At 50.4% G+C, this 20,347-nt stretch overlaps 2 protein-coding genes and 1 long non-coding RNA gene across 32 annotated transcripts in view; 2 read left to right on the top strand and 1 right to left on the bottom strand.

The window, feature by feature from the left end:
• Positions 1–5,813, top strand: part of CACNA1B (calcium voltage-gated channel subunit alpha1 B) — a 193,648-nt gene extending 187,835 nt beyond the window's left edge. For 10 of the 13 annotated variants that reach the window (XM_085520974.1, XM_085520970.1, XM_085520971.1 and 7 more), the window contains 3 exons: positions 2,893–3,100; positions 3,200–3,411; positions 4,350–5,813. In XM_085520974.1, the coding sequence (XP_085377100.1) occupies positions 2,893–3,100; positions 3,200–3,411; positions 4,350–4,886 (957 nt within the window). In that variant the 3' untranslated portion in view covers positions 4,887–5,813. Of the gene's footprint in view, positions 1–971; positions 1,056–2,892; positions 3,101–3,199; positions 3,412–4,349 lie in introns of those variants that run through there. The other 3 variants (XM_085520976.1, XM_085520977.1, XM_085520975.1) reach the window with 2 other exon arrangements.
• Positions 5,814–7,878: 2,065 nt separating this feature from the next.
• LOC146757468 (uncharacterized) lies at positions 7,879–9,448 on the bottom strand. The gene is made up of 2 exons (XR_014936191.1): positions 8,864–9,448; positions 7,879–8,660 (listed from the first exon to the last, which is right to left on the bottom strand). It is a non-coding gene; the product is annotated as an uncharacterized LOC146757468 (long non-coding RNA).
• Positions 9,449–9,828: 380 nt separating this feature from the next.
• Positions 9,829–20,347, top strand: part of LOC107321683 (uncharacterized) — a 28,389-nt gene continuing 17,870 nt past the window's right edge. For 5 of the 18 annotated variants that reach the window (XR_014936180.1, XR_014936179.1, XR_014936178.1 and 2 more), the window contains exons 1-6: positions 9,829–10,105; positions 17,727–17,874; positions 18,054–18,212; positions 18,424–18,619; positions 18,911–19,048; positions 19,590–19,631. Coding sequence is in view for 9 of the 18 variants with exons in the window: in XM_085520986.1 (XP_085377112.1) it covers positions 9,853–10,105; positions 17,727–17,874; positions 18,054–18,212; positions 18,424–18,619; positions 18,911–19,048; positions 19,590–19,631 (936 nt within the window). In the remaining 9 variants the exon portion in view is untranslated. Of the gene's footprint in view, positions 10,106–11,743; positions 11,878–17,263; positions 17,369–17,726; positions 17,875–18,053; positions 18,213–18,304; positions 18,620–18,910; positions 19,063–19,589; positions 19,632–20,347 lie in introns of those variants that run through there. The other 13 variants (XR_014936181.1, XR_014936185.1, XR_014936184.1 and 10 more) reach the window with 7 other exon arrangements.

Genomic DNA, 20,347 nt, shown 5'->3' with positions numbered 1-20,347 from the left:
GTTAACCCAGGTGCTCTCCAGACACCATCCCTCCTCTTGTGTGTCAGAACATCTCATAGTCGTGTCTTTTGTTCAAAGGGCCTGATTCATAGAGAAAGAAGTGAGCAGCCCATGGCCGTGGGCCATTCCCCTTTGCTCTTCATATGTGAAAGACATGCTGCCCCTCAAAACTCAAAGGCTGTGTATTGCATAGGCAGAAATGGCCTTCCAATGCCAAGCAGTAACCAACAGCAAAGCCACTAGCTTTGTCTTGAGAAACTCCTCTCTATTGTGGCAGATATGGCTGTTTATGGATGGGTCCGGCTGCTTCTTCATGCACCTGATGGTTGGACTAAATGGTCTTAGCGGTCTTTTCCAACCTCAGTGATTCTGTGATTTATGACCTGGTTCCACCCATACTGGAGCAGACTCAGCAGTGTATTCCCATGCTGCTGGGATATGCTCCAGCACAGAGATAAAGCCACTCACTTTCCAGAAGTGCTTGCTTGCAGGAGCACAGTACTGGTCCCCCAGGGCACAACTGCCCTCACCAAAGCTCTCTGATCTTATGATGAATCAGGCCCGTAATACCTGAGCAGATCTAACCTCATGTAATGATGTAATGTTCTGGTGTTGTAGCTTCAGCCAAATAACCGATGTCCTCTCTGTGTGTCTCCCCTTCCCTCCCCCCAATTCTCACATATTGCTCCGCTCCCCCAATCTTTGAGTTCCTTATAACTCTTATTTGCAACACATTCCTTTTCCTTCTTTTTTCTGGACATCTTGTTTATCTCCCATCTATTTTTTACACTCCCCTTTTAAAAACAAATCCCCTATGCCCTCCATTCCCCTGCCTCTTTGCTGTCCCGCTCCCCACCACCTCCCCTCTCGCCCTCATCGTGTCTGCTGCACATCTGCTGCGGTGTCTGACAATGGCTGTACTGTGGGGCTGCTTCAAATAATGTCTCTCATCTTGTCCGAATTGTTTGCAGAGGAGCAAAGCACGGTCACCTGGGAGTTACCTAGCAGTATGTAGTTTGCACTAAGTTGTATCCTATTAAATCCGTGTTAAGAAATAATTAACCTTCCTTAACCCTTTACTTCTTTCCCTTCTCATTTGGAGTACGATGTTGCACCGATGCAGCTGCTGTCTCTCCCCACTTTGCTGCCATCCATTCGATCCACAACTGCACGCCGCACGCTGCAATAGCAGGGATTTCCTTTGTTTTGCTTATTTATTTCTTTGGAATGCCTTGTTGCACGGGGATTTAGGAACTGAAAACTGCCAGTTTGGTAATGAAGAAGCAATCAGTAACTCTGTGAAGGGTTATGGTGTGTTCTCCCAGGGCTTGTGTGTGTGCCCCATTAACATAATGAGAGCATTGTTGGGATTTCTGGGGAGGATAAGCTTTGCCTTGCTGATCCAGTTCTAACACAGCACCTTGATAGGAAACACCAACACTTGGGTAACTTGAAAGAGAGAGCAGCAACTAAAAATTCAGCTGAGATTGCACCTTTGCATGCATGGTGGCACACTGGGAGGAACAGAAGCTCTTCCTCCCCAAAATACCAACTAGGGCTGCAAACCAACTGGCTCTGCTTTATGTAAATATCATGGGCAGCAGAGATCTGAAATTCAGGCAAAGCAAACAGAAGAGCATAGATGGTAAAAATAATGCAAGGCTCACTGGAAAGGTTACTGTGAGCAAAGTAAATGTTCTGCTGGCAGTGTCATTTGAAGCACCTGTTGGACTGAGAACTCAAAACAAGCCTCAAACCAAAGGACATCCTGAGCTCCCTCCCCATCCAGCTGCAATGCTCTGCTGGCTTCCCTCTAGCAAGCAGCTTAGATGTGATGACAGACCTTGGGAAGCCTGCAGAGCATGGATGGAAGCCCTGTATCCACCTGAGAGCACTCTGCAAGGCAGCTGGAGACCAAGAGAGTGATAGAGAAAGAAACACAGGAATTTTCCTTGTTTTCTGAGCTTTACACCTCAACAGGAAGGTAAAAGAATGTGAGAGCATTTATCCTGCAGCCCATTTACCTTTGTGTTCTGCAGAGCATCATTGTGAAGTTTGGACCCAAAGGGAAGAGAGCAGAGACTGGAGCTATCACTAGTGTAGAAGACAACATTGAGCAGTGCCCATGGGAGGTTGGATTGCTGTGCAGAGCTCTTGTGCTTGGCTCTCAAGCCCACAGATGGTTTGAAAGTGGCAGTAGCAACCCCAAGTAGTCATTTCTGGAGATATCCTGGTAGAACTGTAGTGTATGCTTGATGTCTTGCTCGTCCCATCCACAAGGACATCAAGAGCAATGATGAGACAAGAGGAGAGGTTTAATAGTTGGATGGAAGTTGTCTTCAGGTGCAGGGAGGCAGTCGTAGCTCTTAGGTGGCTTGGCCTGTACCTTGCCCATTTCTTTCTGAGTTTTCTCCCTTTCCATCTGATGCCCAGAAATGCTTTCATGCTTCCCCTCCTTGGAGTTGCTTTGGGATGATCCCAGGCCCTGAAGCAGCTTTGGGTGGAACTGGTCTTGGAGAATAACCTTTGTGAGATGCTTGGCTACTGTGCTGCCCTCTGCCCCTGCTCATCTACTGTTGACTGCCATGAGACTGTGTGTGATGTGACATGCTGCATCCTGCTCTGCACCCAAAATACCTGTGGACTGGCACAAAACTGAAAGCAAAGCCCATTTCAGCAAATGGAGATCTCATTTGCTCCTCAAACTTAGCACTAAGTCCACCATTCCAAGTTCTTCTGCCCATTCCAATTAGAGCCAGTTAACTATTTTTCTCCTGCCCCTCCTCACCCCTGTCTATTGCTACAAAACCCACCCCGTGCTGGGATCTGAGCAGCTGAGCAAGGTGAGGTGCTTGTCCCCTGACCCTGCTCTATTCCCCCTGTGCCCCACAGCCCATCCCGGACACGAGCCCCATGAAGCGCTCCATCTCCACGCTGACCCCACAGCGCCCGCACCCCATGCACCTCTACGAGTACTCCCTGGAGCGTGTGCCCACGGACCAGGTGCATCACCACCACCACCACCGCTGCCACCGGCGGAAAGAGAAGAAGCAGAAGTCCTTGGACAGGACCACACATCAACTGGCCGATGGGGAAGCTGGTAAGAGCTTTGTGTTTAACGGGTGTTAGTCCATACGTATGTGATTTGGGGTCCCTGCTCCGTGTTCTTGGTGAGCACCAACTAATATTCTCCTTTCAGTGGCCCGCTCTGGTGAATCTTCTTCCAAGGACAAGAAGCAGGAGCGTGGACGGTCCCAAGAGAGGAAGCAGCACTCTTCCTCCTCTTCAGAAAAGCAGCGCTTCTACTCCTGTGATCGCTATGGCAGCCGGGACCGATCCCAGCCCAAGTCTGCTGATCAGAGCAGGCCCACTTCACCCAATGGTGGGCCTGAGCAAGGTCCCCACAGACAGGTGAGGAGATGCAGGGTGGGAGGAGAGCCTTAACTTCTGCCAGGGATGTACATTTTCTGTGCCTCTTTTAAAATAGAGGAGATGAAAGACCGTGGAAGGGAAAGCCTTTAAGGCTTGCTTAGATTGGAAGTGACACATCATCTAGTTCAATCCCCCAACATGGATAGGGATGTCTTTTAGCAGATCAGGTTGTTCAAATTTCCATCCAGCCTGACTTTGAACACCTCCAGTGCTGGAGTATTTATTAGCCTGTTGTAATGTATGACCATGAAGAAGGCTTGGCATCCTCCCTTTAGTTGTTGTTTCTCAAGTAGTGCCTATTTAGGACTAAAATACATTCCAATCAAAACTACTAAAAAAGTCCATCCCAAAACTCTCCCACATAATTCAGTTCTGAGCACAAAAACAAGACCTCCCCCAGTGTCAATGTTCACAGCTCTTGCCTGAAGCTGAGCAAAGCTTTGCCCCAAAGCAGAATGCTGGTTTGCCAACAAGCACAGCAGGTTGTTGGGCCGCTCACAGAGTCACTGAGGTAAGGGCATGTTGGGGTGTGTGTGCTGTGGGTCCTCTCCCCAGACAGCGTCCCCTTCTGTTGGAGTTCTCATTCTACCAGTGCTCCAGTCATTTCTGTCCTTACCCACTGCTTGCAGAACTTCAGTTCTCCAACTTTTCGCATCTCCTGTTTAATTATTTCTCGAGAACCTCCTTCCCTTAACTGTGCGTGTCTAAACTCTCTCTTTTTCCTTCTCTTTCTTCTTGTGACTTGTCTCTCCCTCCTGTTGCTTCTCCTTCTGTTTTACACCTGCCTGCCTTTGTGTTTGTCCGGCGTTTCCTTCTTCTTTTTTCTTTTTTTTTTCTCTTTTTCTTTCTTTCTTTCTTGTTTGTTTTTATTTTTGGTTGTTATTTTTTTCATTCGCTCTGTTCCAATTTTGATGTAGGGCAGTGGTTCGGTTAACGGGAGCCCCTTGCTGTCGACATCTGGTGCTAGTACCCCATGCCGGGGTCGGAGGCAGCTCCCGCAGACCCCCCTGACCCCACGCCCCAGCATCACTTACAAGACCGCCAACTCCTCGCCTGTACACTTCAGCACGTCGTCGGGTGGCCTCCCACCCTTCTCCCCAGGCCGTCTGAGCCGCGGGCTGTCTGAGCACAATGCACTGCTGCGTGGGGACCAGCAGCCGCCCCCAGCCGCGGTTGCCCGCATCGGCTCCGACCCCTACCTGGGCCACCGTGACACCGCCGACAGCCCCGTGGGCGCAGCGCCTGAGGACACGCTCACCTTCGAGGAAGCCGTGGCCACCAACTCGGGGCGTTCCTCCAGGACTTCTTATGTCTCTTCCTTGACCTCCCAGTCTCACCAAGCACGCCGGGTGCCCAATGGCTACCATTACACGTTGGGGCTCAACACGGGGCCTGGCACTGGCACCAGGGGACGGAGCTACTACCATGAAGCTGACGAGGACGACTGGTGTTAGCGGCACAGCCAAACCCTCGGAGGCGCACACAGGGAAAGTCGATGAGTTTTATCATCTGGAAGGCTGTGCGCTCAGACACACAGTGCCAGGGGGTGGCCCCTGCTGCCAGAACTGCTCTGTCCCACTCCGAGACCTCTGGAGACACTTGTGCAGCCTCTCTCCTGCCCTCTTTTTATTTATTTATTTTTTTTTTTTTAATTTTTTTCCACCAAAAGGTACCAAGGAAGAAGGCTCCCTCCCAGGAGGCAGCGCACCTCACCCCACCTCCCTGCTGCTTTCAGAGATGTGCACCAGGTACCCAACCATGAGGCCTGCGAGGAGCCGTCCCTGCTGGCAGATGAGCAGACCATCAATGCTTTTTGGGATTGGGAATGTTTGGTGCCGATTTGTTTGACCAGTTGATTGGTCAACATCAGATGGGCTACTACTTCATGATTATTTTTTTCCTCACCTGTCCCACCCATATCTGGGCAGGAGTCAGGGTTGCAAAAGGGACACTGGCAAACAAAGCTCGACCCTGCGTTTCATCTTGTTCCCCACTAAGAGGGAAGAGATCTACCTAATGAACTGGGAGAGGAGAAAAAAGAAACCCCAGAGATCAGAACAAAGGACAGTCCGTTGGGACTTGATGTTCAGCCACAGCGACCCTTCCCAGGAACTCGCTGCTTCACCCCGGACCTCTCACGTGCATCACCACTTCGGGTCCTCCACGCCCACCAGAAAGCCACACGAGAGCTCCTTCCTAAGGACTGTTTCCTTGCTGCTGAGACTTTTCTTCCTGTCCCTCTCTCCTGTTGACTGCAACACGCCCTCACTGTTTTGTCTTGTTTACAATATAAGCTTGATTTAGCAAAAAAAAGAAAAAAAAGAAAAAAGAAAAAAAAACTAAAAGAAAGGGGGGAAAAAAGAAACAAAACCCACAAAAACTTTAAAAATACAGGAAAAAAAGCGTAGGGTTGAGCAGAAGAAATGTTATTGGTTTTATATCAAGCTATTAGATAGAACTTTAACTTTTCATTGTGTGCATTTTTGTAAATTGTACAGTAAAAAAAAAAAACAAAAAAAAAAAACCCAAAAAAAGAAAAAAAAAAGGGAAAAAAAACAAAATTACTCTTTCTGTAGAGGATTAGTCCAGTTGTCATTCCAGGTCCCACCGTTTCTACCGAATGCTCCAGTTGTTCACTACTAAGTGCCTAACCTTTGAAATCTTACACGGCAACGACGACGCAAACTCTTGCTTCGATGCATCGAACGTGGGGGTAGCAGGGCCTGGGGCAGTGCCCAAGGGTGGAGGTCCCATGGCGAGCACATTGCCTGGGCTGGGTTTGAAGATGATAGTGGGGAAGGCAAAGATGCTTTGGGGTTGGTTTGGTGGTTTTTTGTTTTTTTGTTGGTTTTTTTTTTTTTTTCGTTTTTTATTTTTTGACTTTGTTTTATTTAAAATATACTTTAGTTGTTGAGAGCGGGAAGGGTTATAACTGCAGCAGTTGGAACTGGCCTTGTCTCATTTGTCTGGTGTTGTCTCGTTGACCGATGTTTAGGTCCTGTGGGAGAGCTGCAGTGATGCTCCCAGAGGAGCAGCGCCTTTCCCATTTGCATGTCTGGAGTTGTAGTTGGGCCGCGAGAGCCGTGGCTGTGTCCCGTGGTGCGTCGTTTGTGTTGGGGGCAGATGGAGAGAGTCTCGTTTTTATTTATTTGCCTGTTAAGAAGAAAAGAAAACGAAACAAAAATATCAAAACCTCTTAACTCTGATTCTCAGGGATGAGATTTCTGTGTTCTTGCAAGTGACTTTTGCGTTGGATGACATTTTAGTTTGTGCACGTGTGGATTTCTGCACTTTGAGCCTGGGAAGGAGGCACAGCTGACATGGCGATGGGGAGAGAGTGCCAAAAGAAGCGCCTGGGCAGGACCTGGTGTCCGTGGCTTTGGAGAACCTCAGTAGGGCTAATTTGGTGCACGGGAGGCCAGAAGCCAAGCAGTTCCTGGGCAGAAGGTTAAAGCAGGAGGGGTGGGAGGTGCCCGTAGAGCACGTTGCTAAAAGTAACGATAGGAAATGGTTGGACAGTTGAATTACTTCAGAGGATCAACCGAGCCCCAGAACTGTGGAACTTCTCAAGGCAAAGCTTGAACCGGGTGGAGATCCCGGCAGACCTGCCGATAGGTTTGGACATGAGGGTGGTTTTAGGGTGTTGGAGGCTACCAAAACACTCAGGAGGTCTCTGATGCTCTCAGCAAGGTCCTTCCGGGGATTTGTGCTGGGAGCATCCTGCTGTAGGATGGTTTCTTCACATCTCCTGTAGCTTTTCTGTTGGAGAAATTCAACCTGTCGCGTTCCGTTGCGTGTTTTTCTTTTTTGTTCCGTTACTGAATAATAATCTCTGGCTGATCTCATCCCTGGATTCTGCTAAAGGATAACTCCTGTCTCTGTCTCTGTATTTATGTGCACTTTGAATAAAGGAAGTGCGGTAGCCAGAGGTCCTCTATGGGTAATGGCTGTAATTTGCAAACGGAGGGCTATGCAACAAGATGACACGTAAGGAAACACATCCACACCACAGTCAGTGAGACCTTCATCCATTCTGTAGCTTTATCTGCTGGATCTTCCTGTTTCAGGCTTCAGCATGATTGTGACCAAATGTTTTATACATTTTTCCTGACACAAAGGCACAAAGGCTTTATTTGAAATTTTAAAGAAAACGTTACTCTTTTACTCCAAGGAGGAGAGGAGAAAGTGGAACCTCTCCAACACTGCATGCAAACATTGCACCCACACCGCAAAGCAAACGAGCCGTCTTTCTGCACCGAGCAGTTTTGCCTTTCCTTCCCCTCTGCCTTGCCCCTTCCTCTGTCATACTCAACCTCAGCCCCCACAGCCCCACACCAATCCCCCCTCCAAAGCCCAACGGGGGTGCGGGATTGCTCCAATTCTTGCACAGAACACAAAGCAGCAGCTCCACTTGTCCGACCCTCCGCCTTCCCCATAGGGGTCATTGCTTCCAGCAATGGCGGTGACAGAGGAGCCTGACCACGGTTGTCCATAGTACCCTTTCCCCTCTATTTTAACAGCCTCTCTGCTGTCTCTTCAATGCATACATCATAACTCCAAGGATCCTCATAGTGAGTTGCCAAACTTGAATTGCACCGATCAGTTTTCTGCATCCAGAACCAGTCTCGTAGTGGCTGTACTTTGAATAAGTAATGTTTGCATGTAAAATATATACATATATACATATATATAAAAAGTATGTGCATGGAAAATGTTTATCTTCGTACTTTTTTGATACAATGTATTCATCAGTTGTTAATTTTTAATTATATTTGATATAAATTGGGGGTTTGTTGCAAAACTTTCTATTTAAAGACAAGGAAAAAGAGAAAAAAAAAACATATAATGGTGTTAAAAAGGATGAAAAAGTTCCAACCATGCAACACAACTGGAACTTTACCCAAGGGGGAAAAGAAAGAAGGGGAAGAAATAGAAAACAAAGATTCTGTGATTGCCGAGTTTGCTGCCTGAGTACTATTTATCAGCCAAACTTTGAACTCTGCAGTTGTTTCTACAATTACATTTTGTATGAAGCAAAGTCCTTGAATTAAAATAAAAACTTAGCAAAAAAAGAGCAAACAACAAACAAACTAAAATCAAACTGACCTGACAAAGTCCCAGCCGGTGTGTGCAGTGCTGAGTGGGAGCCCACCTCCAGCCAGAGCTTGGCCATCGCTCCTAGTAGCAGCTTGGGAAGGAAGCTGCATGTAAAGGGCCCAGGTTGGGTGCTGTAAGGAATGGAATGGATGTTTTGGTGCTACCCTGGGGCACTGTGAGCATGGAAATAGCAGTGTGGTCTGCTGGGGGCTGGCACGCTGCTCCTGCTAGTGGTGATGATGGTGGTGCTTGTTAAGACCTTGAAGTTCTTGCCCTGAGCAGACCCCAATGGCTGCTGGCACGTGAGGAAGGAACTTCTCATTTCTTTACCTACCTTCTTCCCCAGCAGGGCTGAGCACTGTGCAGATCTTCCTCCCTGGGCTCTGCTGCTGTGACCCTTCTGATGGCTCTAAGGAATCCCTGGTGTGAAGCAGCCCTTGGGAGGAGCATTGCAGTTTTTCAGTGCTCTTTGGAACCCGAGGTCTTGGTCTTCCTTGCTGTGATGAGGTCCCACCTGGAGTTCATGTGCACGTGTGAGCACAGAGAAGGTCCTCTGTCCCTCTGTCACCAGGTCAGGATGTAGCACAGGAGGAAGATGGATTAGCTTGAGGTCATTCAGTGAGTTATTGGCAAAGCGTGGAGCAGAATCACTTCCCTTGGCTGTCATCTGGGCTGCGCAGGCCCTGGGTTCCTTAGGAAGAGGACAGCAGAGCATAAAGATAAGCAGGATTTTATTTCTGAGATAACCCGAACCAAGGAGTGACATGGAGATCTCTGAGTGTGCAGCCCTGCAGATCCCATCAGGGTTCAGGAGCAGCGTTTCCCACTCCCCGCACCTCGTGTTGCCATTAGGGGGAAGCATTCTCAGTCCTTTTCTACTTTAATTTAATGCTTCCCTTCAGCAGATCCTCGGGTATCTGCTCTGGAGGAGGTGGTTGTTCACTGACCCGCCTGAAAGCTCCCATAGCAGCGGGGTGCTGCTGCAGGAAGAGAGCAAAGGGCATCGCATGCACATCTCCCCCACTAGAAATCCACTGCAAGATAAAGAGATGCAGCAGGGGATGTTCTGCTGGGCCAGAAGGTCAGCGCTGGAATCGGAATCAGCAATCACATGTTCTGAATGCAAAGCAAAGGGCTCCTCCAGCGCTTCTGAGCTTTGTGTGCCGACGAGGCAGAGCCACGAGGTGTTTGGGGGGGGAAATCCTTAACCCGTAACCCCCAGCAGCCCGCGGTTGCGCAAGAAACATGGGGAGGGGGCCACGCTATTCCCCCCGCCCCGTAACATCCGCGCCCACCCCTCTCGTGCTGGGGGCGGAGGGATGAATGGAGGGAGGGCAGGAGGGTGCTCCTCCTCACCCCCTCCCCTTCTCTCCCCCTTGTCCCCCTTCCCCCCCACCCCTCCCTGGGGGTCCCGTAGCTGCGGGGCGGAGCGGAGCGGGGCGGTGCGGGGCCGGGTGCGGAGCCGGGACCGGGCGCACGATGCGCTGCGGGGCGCTGGTTCTGGCGCTGCTCTGCGCTTTGCCACTGGGATCGGAGGGGCTGGAGCTTCCCGAAACGGGCTCAGGGCTGCAGGCAGGTAGGAGAGGAGCCTCCCCGAAAGGTGGGGATGGGATGAGGTGGGGGGGTATTCGGGGAAACTCCCTTAGGGTCTCTAACGGGCGGTGGGGATGCTCGAGGAGGAGGAGGTGTCCGCTAGGATGCACTGTTCAGCCAGCATTGCGGGCACGGCAGGATGGTGTGACCCTCCCGCAGCCCCAGGGCTGCCCCACGCCTGGGGGGTACAGCACAAACCCTGCCCCAAACGTGGGGTTTAGGCCCAGGCTGGAGCGTGCCAAGGGCTGCTATGTTATGAATGCGTTTTCAAGAGGGAAAGCGCCGTTATCTTAGTAGGGCTTAACTCTGCCTGAATGTTGGCTGGGAAGCACTGAGGTGGTGCAGCTCAGCCTGGGAACTGAGCATGAACTGCATTCCAGGGGCTGCAGCTGGACCGAGATACAAGGGGTGGACAAGACACTGGGGATTGGAAGTGGGGAAGCTGGGTGATACCAGGCAGGGAGGGGGCTGTCTGAGAATGCAACCCAGAAATGAACATGCATGGTTTGCAGTTAATTAAAGCTTAGAGTCACCCAATTAAAATCTGCTTAATTAAGGGATGAGTGGTGTGTGAAGAGGCTGTGTGGATGGTGCTTCTCTCCTGAGGGCTGGTGGGAGTTGTCCTTCACTTACTGATCCTCCAGGAGATGTGATGCTCTACGATGTGAATCTGAACAAGTTCACAAGTCAAAGGGCTTAAAAACTCCAACATGCCAGATCTCATGTTGCATGTGCTCAACTCTCCAGTGCATGTAAGGGTCCTCAGTTCTGCCATTATATGACATTACCTCCTCCTTTTTGCACCATTCCTTTTTAATTCCACTGTGAGTTGGAGAGCTGTGGGGCTGATGCCCAGGCAGGGGATGCTGGTTTGAATTCTGCTCTTGCTGGCTGCAAATGATTAAGGCTCGGCCTCCCTGCAACACAGAGGGAATGCTCGTTCCTTTGGGTTTGTGTTGGTTTGAAGTTGCGTGGGGAGGAAAGCTTGGGAGCTCCATTGGAGATTGCATCCAAGGAGGGCTGTGTCCCAGCACCCTGTATGCAGAACAGGCTCTTTGTTTACCCAACCAGATGGGGAAGTTGGTGCTTCAGGAACTGCATTAACCCTTAGCTTGGAGGTCCTTATGGGAAGGAGCACCTGCTCTGTATGCTTTGCCCATAAAGGAGTGGTGTTCTGAGTGCTGCTACAGCACTGGGAGCATTCATTTTTGGGGACCTTCAGCTGCTGCATACCCTGCAGGTCCCCATCCACCCACATCCAGGGGACACGGACAGCACAGTGGGTGGATGGGACGTGCAAACAGTGGTGGCTTCCCTGGTGAGCACCGTTTGATTAATCACAGCTGGACTTTGGGAGCAGGGTGGCTGCCTCTCCAACTCACAGCAAAAATTATTGTATGTGTGTGTGTATTTATGTGTGCTTTGCTCCCATTTTTTGAACAAGCTGGGCTGGCTCCGTGCCCTTCCATCCCCTTGATGACTGAGTGTGGAGCTGTGGCTGCCAGCTGGTGGCAAAGGCACTTCTTGTCCCCAGCATCCCCTCATTGTGTGAGGGATTCATTCAACCTGCAGCCCCTGTGACAGCACTCAGCTGAAAAAGCTTTGGCCATCGAGTGGGGAGAAAATGTGAGACATAAGCATCCTCCTCGCCGCCTTTCCCACTCCAAGAACTCAAGGGAGCAACACTGCGACAAAAGAACACCTTCTGTTTAGCTCACGTCAACCTTGACAGCGCGCCTCAGTCCCACATGGCTGGTAATTAGTGCTGTGATAATTAGTCTCGAGTTTTGCCCGGCTCTGCTGTGCCCACTGTTGGGGATGGAGTGCTCATGGAGCTGTGAGGGGGATTTCTGGCTGAGGAAGGCCATAGGGCTGCACACAGAGCCCTGGATTCCTAGGCTTCTCCTTGGCCTTGGTTATAAGCAAGGAAGGTGTTTCGGTGTCTGATCACTGTGGGTCATTGAGGCGCAGGTGGAGGTAGTGATGCTGCTCCTGGGGTGGGATTTCTTATGCTTGCTGAGGTTATTGGGTGTTGGGATCCCATCCAGTCTGGGTTGGGTGAGCTCTGAGCGTGTGGCAGAGGTTGCTCATGGAATCGTATAATCATTAAGGTTGAAAAAGGCCTCTAAGATCACGAGGTGTAACTGAAGGAGGTTTAGAGTGGATATAACAGGATGCTTTTTACACTCAGGGTGATGAGGCACTGCATAGGTTGCACAGAGAGGAAGTGATGCTCCATCCCTACAGACAGCCAAGATCAGGTTGTTGGGGCTGTGAGCACTGATGGAGCTGTGGGTGTCCCTGAGCACTGCAGGGAGTGGGATCTGATGGCCTTTAAGGCCCCTTCCAACCCTTCTATGATTCAATCTTACCACAGAGACCTCTCAAAGCCCTTTGGAGTCCCAGTGTGTACTGCCTCTGAGCTGTGAGATCTCTTTGCAAGACAATGTGCAGCCAGCAGATGATGCTCCATTAGTTCTTCTCTTATTTTAACCTGCTAGACGTGCCATTCTGAAGCAGTGCTGTTCTTTCACCAGCTTGCTCTGTCTCATGCTCACATACTCCCTCCCCTACCCCCAACACTTTCCCAATACAGCATCAGCAGAGCCCTGGATGGGGATGGAGGGAGGTGTTAGTGCACGAGCATGTCCAGCAGTTGTGAGGAATGCCACACTGTGGACCTCTGCGTGGGCACTGGGTCTGGAATTGGTGATGCATATGGGAAATAGCTTCAGCTGGAATTTGAAATGTCTATTTTTCTCCCAAGTATGCACTTCAAAACGAATGGCTGAGATGAATTTTTCCTTAAAAAGGAAGGTTGGGAAGGCAGCCACTGGGAGTCCTGCAGCCAGAAACAAAGTTGGTGCAATGTGGGTTAGCAATGCCCACAGAGATCAGTGTGAGGTCAGCCAAAATCTATTTTGTCCCCCATTACAACCCCTGAAGCAGAGCTGGCTCTCACCCCTGTCATATTCAGGATGGTGCTTTTCATTTGGCATCTCTGGCTCCTGGCAGTAAAGGGACACATCCATCCTTGTGACAGAGCTGGAAAACACAGATGAGGGAGGAAACCCATTGCTGGGGCTTTGTCTGCCTTCTTGCTGCTGAGCCCTTGTCCCTTAGGACCGTGATTTCAATGGCAGGTCATAGAGAGGAGCAGGCACTGCAGTGGCACCCACACTTTACAGGATAAGCCCTTAAGCTGCTAAACTCACTTTAAGCAATCCCCTCTTCTTGTGGGTCTTTCTAACAAGTGGATCAGGCTCCTGTCCGCCCTAAGCAGTGCTCTGAATCCTTATTAATGGTTTCATTATAATGCTTTGCTCATGCCTTTGCTCTCTAAGTGAATGGACTTTTGGGAATCCTATACCTTACAGTGAAAGTGTCATTCATTTTCTTCCACAGCTCGGCTGGTTTCAACTGGAACCTCCCATGTTGGCTGTAACAACCCTTATGCTGACTGTATGCACTACTTAATTTGCTTAATTTTGACCTCCCTTATGGCTGAGGCTGCTGCAGAGCTGGAGCCTGACCCTGCAGCCCTCCTGGTGGCATAAAGTGATGCCATCATGGCAACCTCCTCCCCCAGCCCTCCATTGTGGCCATGGGACCTCCATGCTGTACATTTTCCTGCCTCCCCTGAGCCAAACATGCAGACGAGGCTGTAGATCCCACCCTGCATGTTTAACACACCCAGGCTGGTATTTCCGCTGCCTTATTCCCCCCTTGCATGGCCCCTTCACCAGGAACAGCATCAGCCCTCGCTGTGACCTTGACCTCCAAACCTCCCAAACATGGAGCATCTGGCACACAGCTGGCCCTGTTGGTGCTTTTGGGATCTGTCTGGTAGGGGGAGACCCTGAACTTGGAAGTGGCCCCGAGGGGATGGATGGTTCATGCATCCTATCACGGTGATCAGGAAAGGATTCCTCCAGGGAAAGGGCCCGGTGGCTACGCTGGAAGTTATCAAAGATTTGACTGTCGTAGGATGAGGAGGGCTCCAAACTGACTCCAGCTGTTAGGAGTGAGACAGATCTCTGGTGTGCTCTTGGCTCCCAGCCATGGAGCTCGACAGCAGCTCTTTTAGGGCAATTTGGAAGAGGGAGTCAGCTCGTAATGGTTAATAGCTTCCCGATGCTGCCAGCAGCCATGCTGCTGTTGTGCTCTGAGCTCCAGTCCAACCCAATGGCATAACCTTCTCCTGGTTACCAACACGTGAGATGGGAGAAAGAAGTTGTCCCCCTTTCTTGGCTGGGTATATGGATGATCCACGTCTCTGCAGGGACACGCAGGCCCTGAGCATCTATTAGGAGAGTCTCTTTCAGATCATAGAATCACAGAATCACCAAGGTTGTGTTTTCAACACTTTGCAGCTGTGGGACTTGGGAAGGCAAACTAAAGAGAGACCCAGATTTCTTCATGAGTCTGGTATCTGAACATCAACTTATTGCCTGTGCCATTAAGTTCTGTTGTCTACCAAGAGCAGATCTGCTGAGCAAAGCAGCATGTCCAAGGCCCACATCTACATTGTGCAAGTTTTGCAATATCATAGAATGGCCTGGGTTGAAAAGGACCACGATATTCATCCAGTTCCAACCCCCTGCTATGTGCAGGGTGGCCAACCAGAAAAAATATGAAAGAAACCAAAACATAAAAGGGGTGATTTGCACACAGAGACGAAGCCCCGCATGAGGCTGACTCAAAATGACTCAGCCTTTTACTTTCTTATAGCAAGATCTGGAAAGTTTTCTGCATGATACCAGCTTCTTCCCAGCAATTTCATTCAACCCTGAGACCAAGCCCTCATCTGATGAACAGGGAAGGGTTGAAATCTGCCATCTGCAGAGCCCCTTTGGTCCAAGTTATGGCCGTGGTGAACCATGGTCATGCTCAGAACCTCGGACAGCCGCAGTGAATGGGAGGACCATGATGAAAAGAGCACTCAGCACAGCTTAGGACATGCTTGGATAGAATGCAGGCATTGCTGTTCCCAGCTGGAGTGTGGCCATGAGCCTTAAGGGCACCCACAGGGTCCAAATGTACCAACGGGGAAGGTGGATTGCAGAAGGGAGTGTAAAGAATTTGGAGGAACATTTGAGAGTTTTGGGAAGGATTGAAACCTCAATGATTCGATGGTTTGTGCAGGAAAATTGGCAGCTGTGGGTGTAGAATGAATCACAAATGTGCACATGTTTTGCCCGAGGTGAAAGCAGAGTGCTTTTTGGCTGTGAAATGTCAGCTTGTTAGCCTGGGAAATGCTCCTTTTCTGTAATTTTTTCTCCCCTTTTTTTCTTTCCCTCTGTATTGCTGTGAGCAATGTTGCAGGGAGAAGGGTGGAAGGGCTGCTCCTGTCTGCTCAGCATCACTCCCATTCCTCTCCCCTTTCTGAAGATCCCCCAGGCCAGAGTGTGCACAGGGCTGGGAACATTTGTCCCCATCAAATGAAGGTCAAAAGCCCAGTGCTTTGCAGGGAACTCCACTGTCTCCAGCATGAATAACTGCAGCCTGACGTGGCCATGTCTCTGCAGAGGTGAGCCATGTGCTGACCTGCAGCCATTCTTTTCAAGGGGAAAATTGGCTGTGCTGAATGAAGACGTGGCTGGGAACATCTCCCCACGCTAGGACAGGTTTGGGCAGATGAAGCACCTTTGCCAGATGCTTTTGCAATAGTAGATCTCCCATGTTAGACCCCATGCAGGTGGGGTCTGTCTTCTCTGCCTCGGTCCCTGCAAGCTCCAGCTTTGTTGGGCAGTTTGCTGGCAAGTCCTTGCAGCTGCTTCCCCAAGCTCACTTGTCACCATTGGAGCAGGTCTGGGAGCACAGACATGGGAGAAGGTGACAAAGAAAGACCTGTTAAGAATTTCTCTGGATCTGAATTACCCTGGAAAAATGAGAAACCCTCTTTAGGTAGGGTTTGCATAAGTGCATATGTTGCCCTTTTTGCGGCAGGTATGTTCCCGTGCTGTGGATAACACCATCTTTACTCCTGTGTCAGGCTGTGCAATGCTTGTTAGCACTGGCTGCATGACATAGAGTTTAGCAGAGCCCTCTATTCATGCTGGCTGTGCAGATTTGCTCTTGTTCCCTCTTGCTGCTGCCTCTACCAGAATGAAGCAGCTCTTATTGCCACGATCTGACCCAACAGGACAGCACAGTGCTGGGACTCAGCACAGAGCCCCAGGGCTGGGTGCACAAAGGAGCCTTCAGCACGGTGCTGTTCCTCTCTTGCAGGTCTCTGTTCTTTGATTAGAACCTGGAGAACTAGAGTGGCAGGGATCGGATCCAACGTGTGCTCAATGGCGGTGCGACAGATGGCTGCTGGCACGAGATCAGACCCCTTCCTGCTGCCTTTCAGCAGTGACTAACAGCTGGGTGTGCCATACCAGGTCTGCCATGCCTTGCACATCTCAGGTTGAAGGTTCGGTTTCAGCCTCAGATGACGTTAGGTGGAAGTTTAACAGCGCTGTTAGATTAAACTTAATAAACTGTTCTGTCGTTGATAGATAAAGCATCAGTTTCCACAGTGTTTATTGGGAAGGATATGTGGAGAACAAGGTATGAGGGGTTGAGGTGAATTGGAGCAGCTCAGGGCAATTTCCTTAAGACCAGGAGCTTCACTTTGAGGTCAGCACTAAGGAAGGAGATGGTTGAGGAGCTGTATGAGATGGAATTGTGGAATCCCAGAATAACTTGTGTTGGAAGGCAACCAACAGTCCCCCACTCCAACCTGTGCCATCTGCCAGATTGCCCCCACCAGATCAGGCTGCCCAGGGCCCCATCCAGCCCGGCCTCCTTTCCCTTATGACCAGTGTGTCCTCACTCAGGGTCACCCTATGCTCCCAGCAGCCCTCCCTCCTCCCAAGGCACTGTCCCCAGAAGCCCCATCCCTCTGCAGACCCCAACACAAAGCAGCAGCAGTGTGTGATGTGTTGGATGCCCGCCCATGCTCGGTTTTTCCTGTCTGAACAATGTGTGCAGCAGGCTTTTCTTCCGAGAAGGTTTCGCTTCCCTGATGTTTTCTGTCCTCTCCATGGGTGGTTAGAGGCATTCACCCCTCCCAGGAGCAACGTGCTCTTTCTTTCTCTTCCTGCCTTGGCTCTGTCCCTTCCAACTGAAGTCACAACTGAATTCTCTTTGCTCCCCAGAGCAGGGAGGGGAAGGTTGAAGTCCTGTTGCATAACCCTCTGAGTGGACACACACCACCCTCTGCAGAAACCCTGCAGTGCCAGGGTAGGAGTGACCTCGGGTTAGTGGTGGGGAGAAGCTGCAAACAGAGGGTTTGCTGCTCTCTATTTAGGAAGGCACGTGCTTCAATTCACCCTGTGTGTTTTCATGGAATGTGGTTAACATCCATCACATGCTCAGGTCATGCATTAAGCCCATTCCCTCCCAAGGAAAGCTTGAATGTTATTTACTATAGAGAATCCTCAGCTGTGGTTTGTGTGGGGCAGCCATTCACCCAACAGCATACCCTGCTTTCAATCTGATCTGCCTGTAACCTCATCAACCTCATAGGTTTCATCTGTGTTTCCCCTCCCAGTAAGAAGAATGAAGTGGGCAGAGTGAGGGTGGCTCAGCTGCTGACCATTTCTCCTCTCATGCAGATGAAGTGAACCTGCTGGATAAAATGACTTCCCATGCACAGGACCTCAGCAACGTTTCCTTCAGCTCCGATGAGGCCAATTGCAGCACACTGCAGATCGGGCAGTACTCCACCCTCAGCATTCCTACACAGGAGGTGTTTGGGGACAGGTGGGTGCTGAGATTGTATGCCATACAGAGGCATTAAGGTTATATGGACAGTGCTTTATGTTCTTGCTGGGTATCCAGCCTTACAGCCTGGAGGACTGTTTGCTCTTGGATTTTCTTCCTTGTTCTCACTGAGCTCATTTGTACTGTGATGCATTTTATGCCGTGTTTCTTTCTCCCAGGTTTGCAGATGAGCTGAGTGTGCTGATGAAGCTCAGGTACTCACTACAGGAGGACACCAGCCTGGTGACCATCCTGAGCCATCGGAGCCATGTGCTCTTCCAGATCCGGGTTAGCCCATATGGTTTGATCTTTGTCACCACAAGGAGGAGACACTATGAGTAAGTGATGCTTAAAATGCTGTTTGCATTTCCCCCAAGCTGGAAGGAACCAACAGTGCTTATTTGTAACAATAGCCTTGTACCATCCTTAGCATCCACGCTAAGGATGGAGGAGTCCTGGGAGCTGATTGATAAGGATGGTGCCTCATCCTGCATTGTGTAGGACCCAAGTTTCATGTTCTGCTTCTTCCCTTCCCTCTGGGGGATGCAGGTTCCCTGTTTCCCTGCTCAGTGATGGGCACTGGCATAGAGTTGCTCTCAGCATCTCCCAGGAGAGCCTGGAGCTGTATGTGGATTGTCGGCTGGTGGAGAGAGCCAGCTGGCCTGGCTACCTGGGGATGGGTGTGAGCACCGAGGGGCTGCTCGTCATCGGAGGTCTGGTGGAGTCCTTTGAGATCCCCTTTGAGGTAAGTGCTGGGCAGGGCTGTGTATGGGGATGGGGTTTGCTTTATCTATATGAAGTGTGGTTGTACCTCCATCTGAAGGAGTGTGATAGTGCTATGAGCCCTGTCCAGCCCAACTTGGGTGTCACTTTGCACTTGATGTGCTTTGGATTTGGTGGGGACCTTATTGATCCTGAGTGCCCACCCCAACCCTAAGAAGCCCCTGGCTGCAGGATGCTGGCAGCTCTACAGGCTTTCCTCTGCTCTGGAGGAAGCATGCAGGTGAATCTCTGTTTACCTTCACCCCCCACACAGGGTGCTCTGCAGCAGCTGACCTTTGTGATGGGGGATGCAGCAGCAGCTGGTGAGCATTGCCACAACCACGCTGTGATATGTGCACGCTCCTCTGGCATCAGTCCTCCTCCAAGGGACCACTCTGCAACAAGGCCAGAGGTGTGGGGCAGCTGGTAAACTGGGAGCTACAGCAGCATGGAGGGAGCTGGGTGCCTGCTGTGGGCTGGGATGATGGAAGCTCATGGTGGTGGGGGTCAGCACATGGGATGGAGGTTGTCCCTTGATGTCATAGTTGGGTTTGAGGCAGAAGAAGAGTTTCTGAGCCAAATGAAGCCTGGGTGTGTGCAAGGCTGTGTGTGCCATGTGTGAAACTCAGAGCAGCTGTGGAGTCATGCAGCTGGAGCTCTGCTATAGCAGTGGGGGAAAGCTGTCACCAGGAGCTGGGCATCACTTTGAAGTTCTCACTCACACCCAGTAAGATTGCTGCATTGCATCATCCTTTCAGATGTTTTCTTCTTCTATGTTGTCAGCGTTGGTGGAAAATTGAATATTAGCTTACTCAGTAATCTTCATCAGCCCCCATCAGTCACACATTGCACCCAGGCTGTTCTCAGAACTCTGCCCAGGGAGAGCTTTCACCCTCTGGCCAAGTTCTGAACTCAGCACCCCCTGTTGTCTCTTTTTCTCTCCAATTGTGCAGGTACCAAAAGAAACCAATGAGATCCAGGAGCCATCAGCTCAGGTACGGCTCCACACTGCAGGAAATGTCCTTCTATGTACCCTTCTGGTGTCTCACCCTATTTATTTGTTTCATTTGGGATTTCTAGCCATGGTTTGTTGTCCCATTTCATCCTGAGAGAGAAGCCTGCCAGCAAATGTAGACTGTGATGTGTGTGTGTGACTGAGCAATGAGGAGTCCCCTGTATTGCCCTCCCAGGCGCTGCCATTGGGCACTTAGGGATGGTTTGTGTCCCCATCCTGATGGATGGGATGCTGCCATAGTTGAACTGATGGAGCTGATGGGTTGCAGGGGAAGGCCAATGATGTCCTGGTTAATGTGTTCACCTGGTATTTAGAGCCTTTAAACCAGGCTTCCAGTGCTGGCTTCCCACCGTGCTCTTCCTCCCTTGATGCCATCCAGCATCACCTAGATGTCTTTCCTCTGCCCTTAAAAATGATGTTGGATTGTTTTTTAGTGCTTTGCCATTCAACCCTCCTCCAGCCCTTGCAAAGCAGCACTTTTCCTTTGAAGCACCTGCCTTTAAACTCAAGGCTTTGTGCAGGTTTTGCGAGGCAGGATCTCAGCATCTCTTCAAGTCCGACCTTCCTCTGTCCTCTGCCTGCTGGGGGGTTTCTGGCTAATGATGTCCATGTGTTCCATGAGCTGAATCATCCCCTCCTCGTGATGCAGCACAAAGCATCGTAGCTCACCCATTTCCTTGTATGTAAGACATACAG

The sequence above is a fragment of the Coturnix japonica genome, chromosome 21 (assembly GCF_054131305.1).
Source record: "Coturnix japonica strain WE chromosome 21, WE-NBRP24, whole genome shotgun sequence".
In the NCBI taxonomy this organism is placed as follows: domain Eukaryota; kingdom Metazoa; phylum Chordata; class Aves; order Galliformes; family Phasianidae; genus Coturnix; species Coturnix japonica.
The sequence above is the reverse complement of the archived record's forward strand: the minus strand, read 5'-3'. Positions and strand labels throughout refer to the sequence as shown.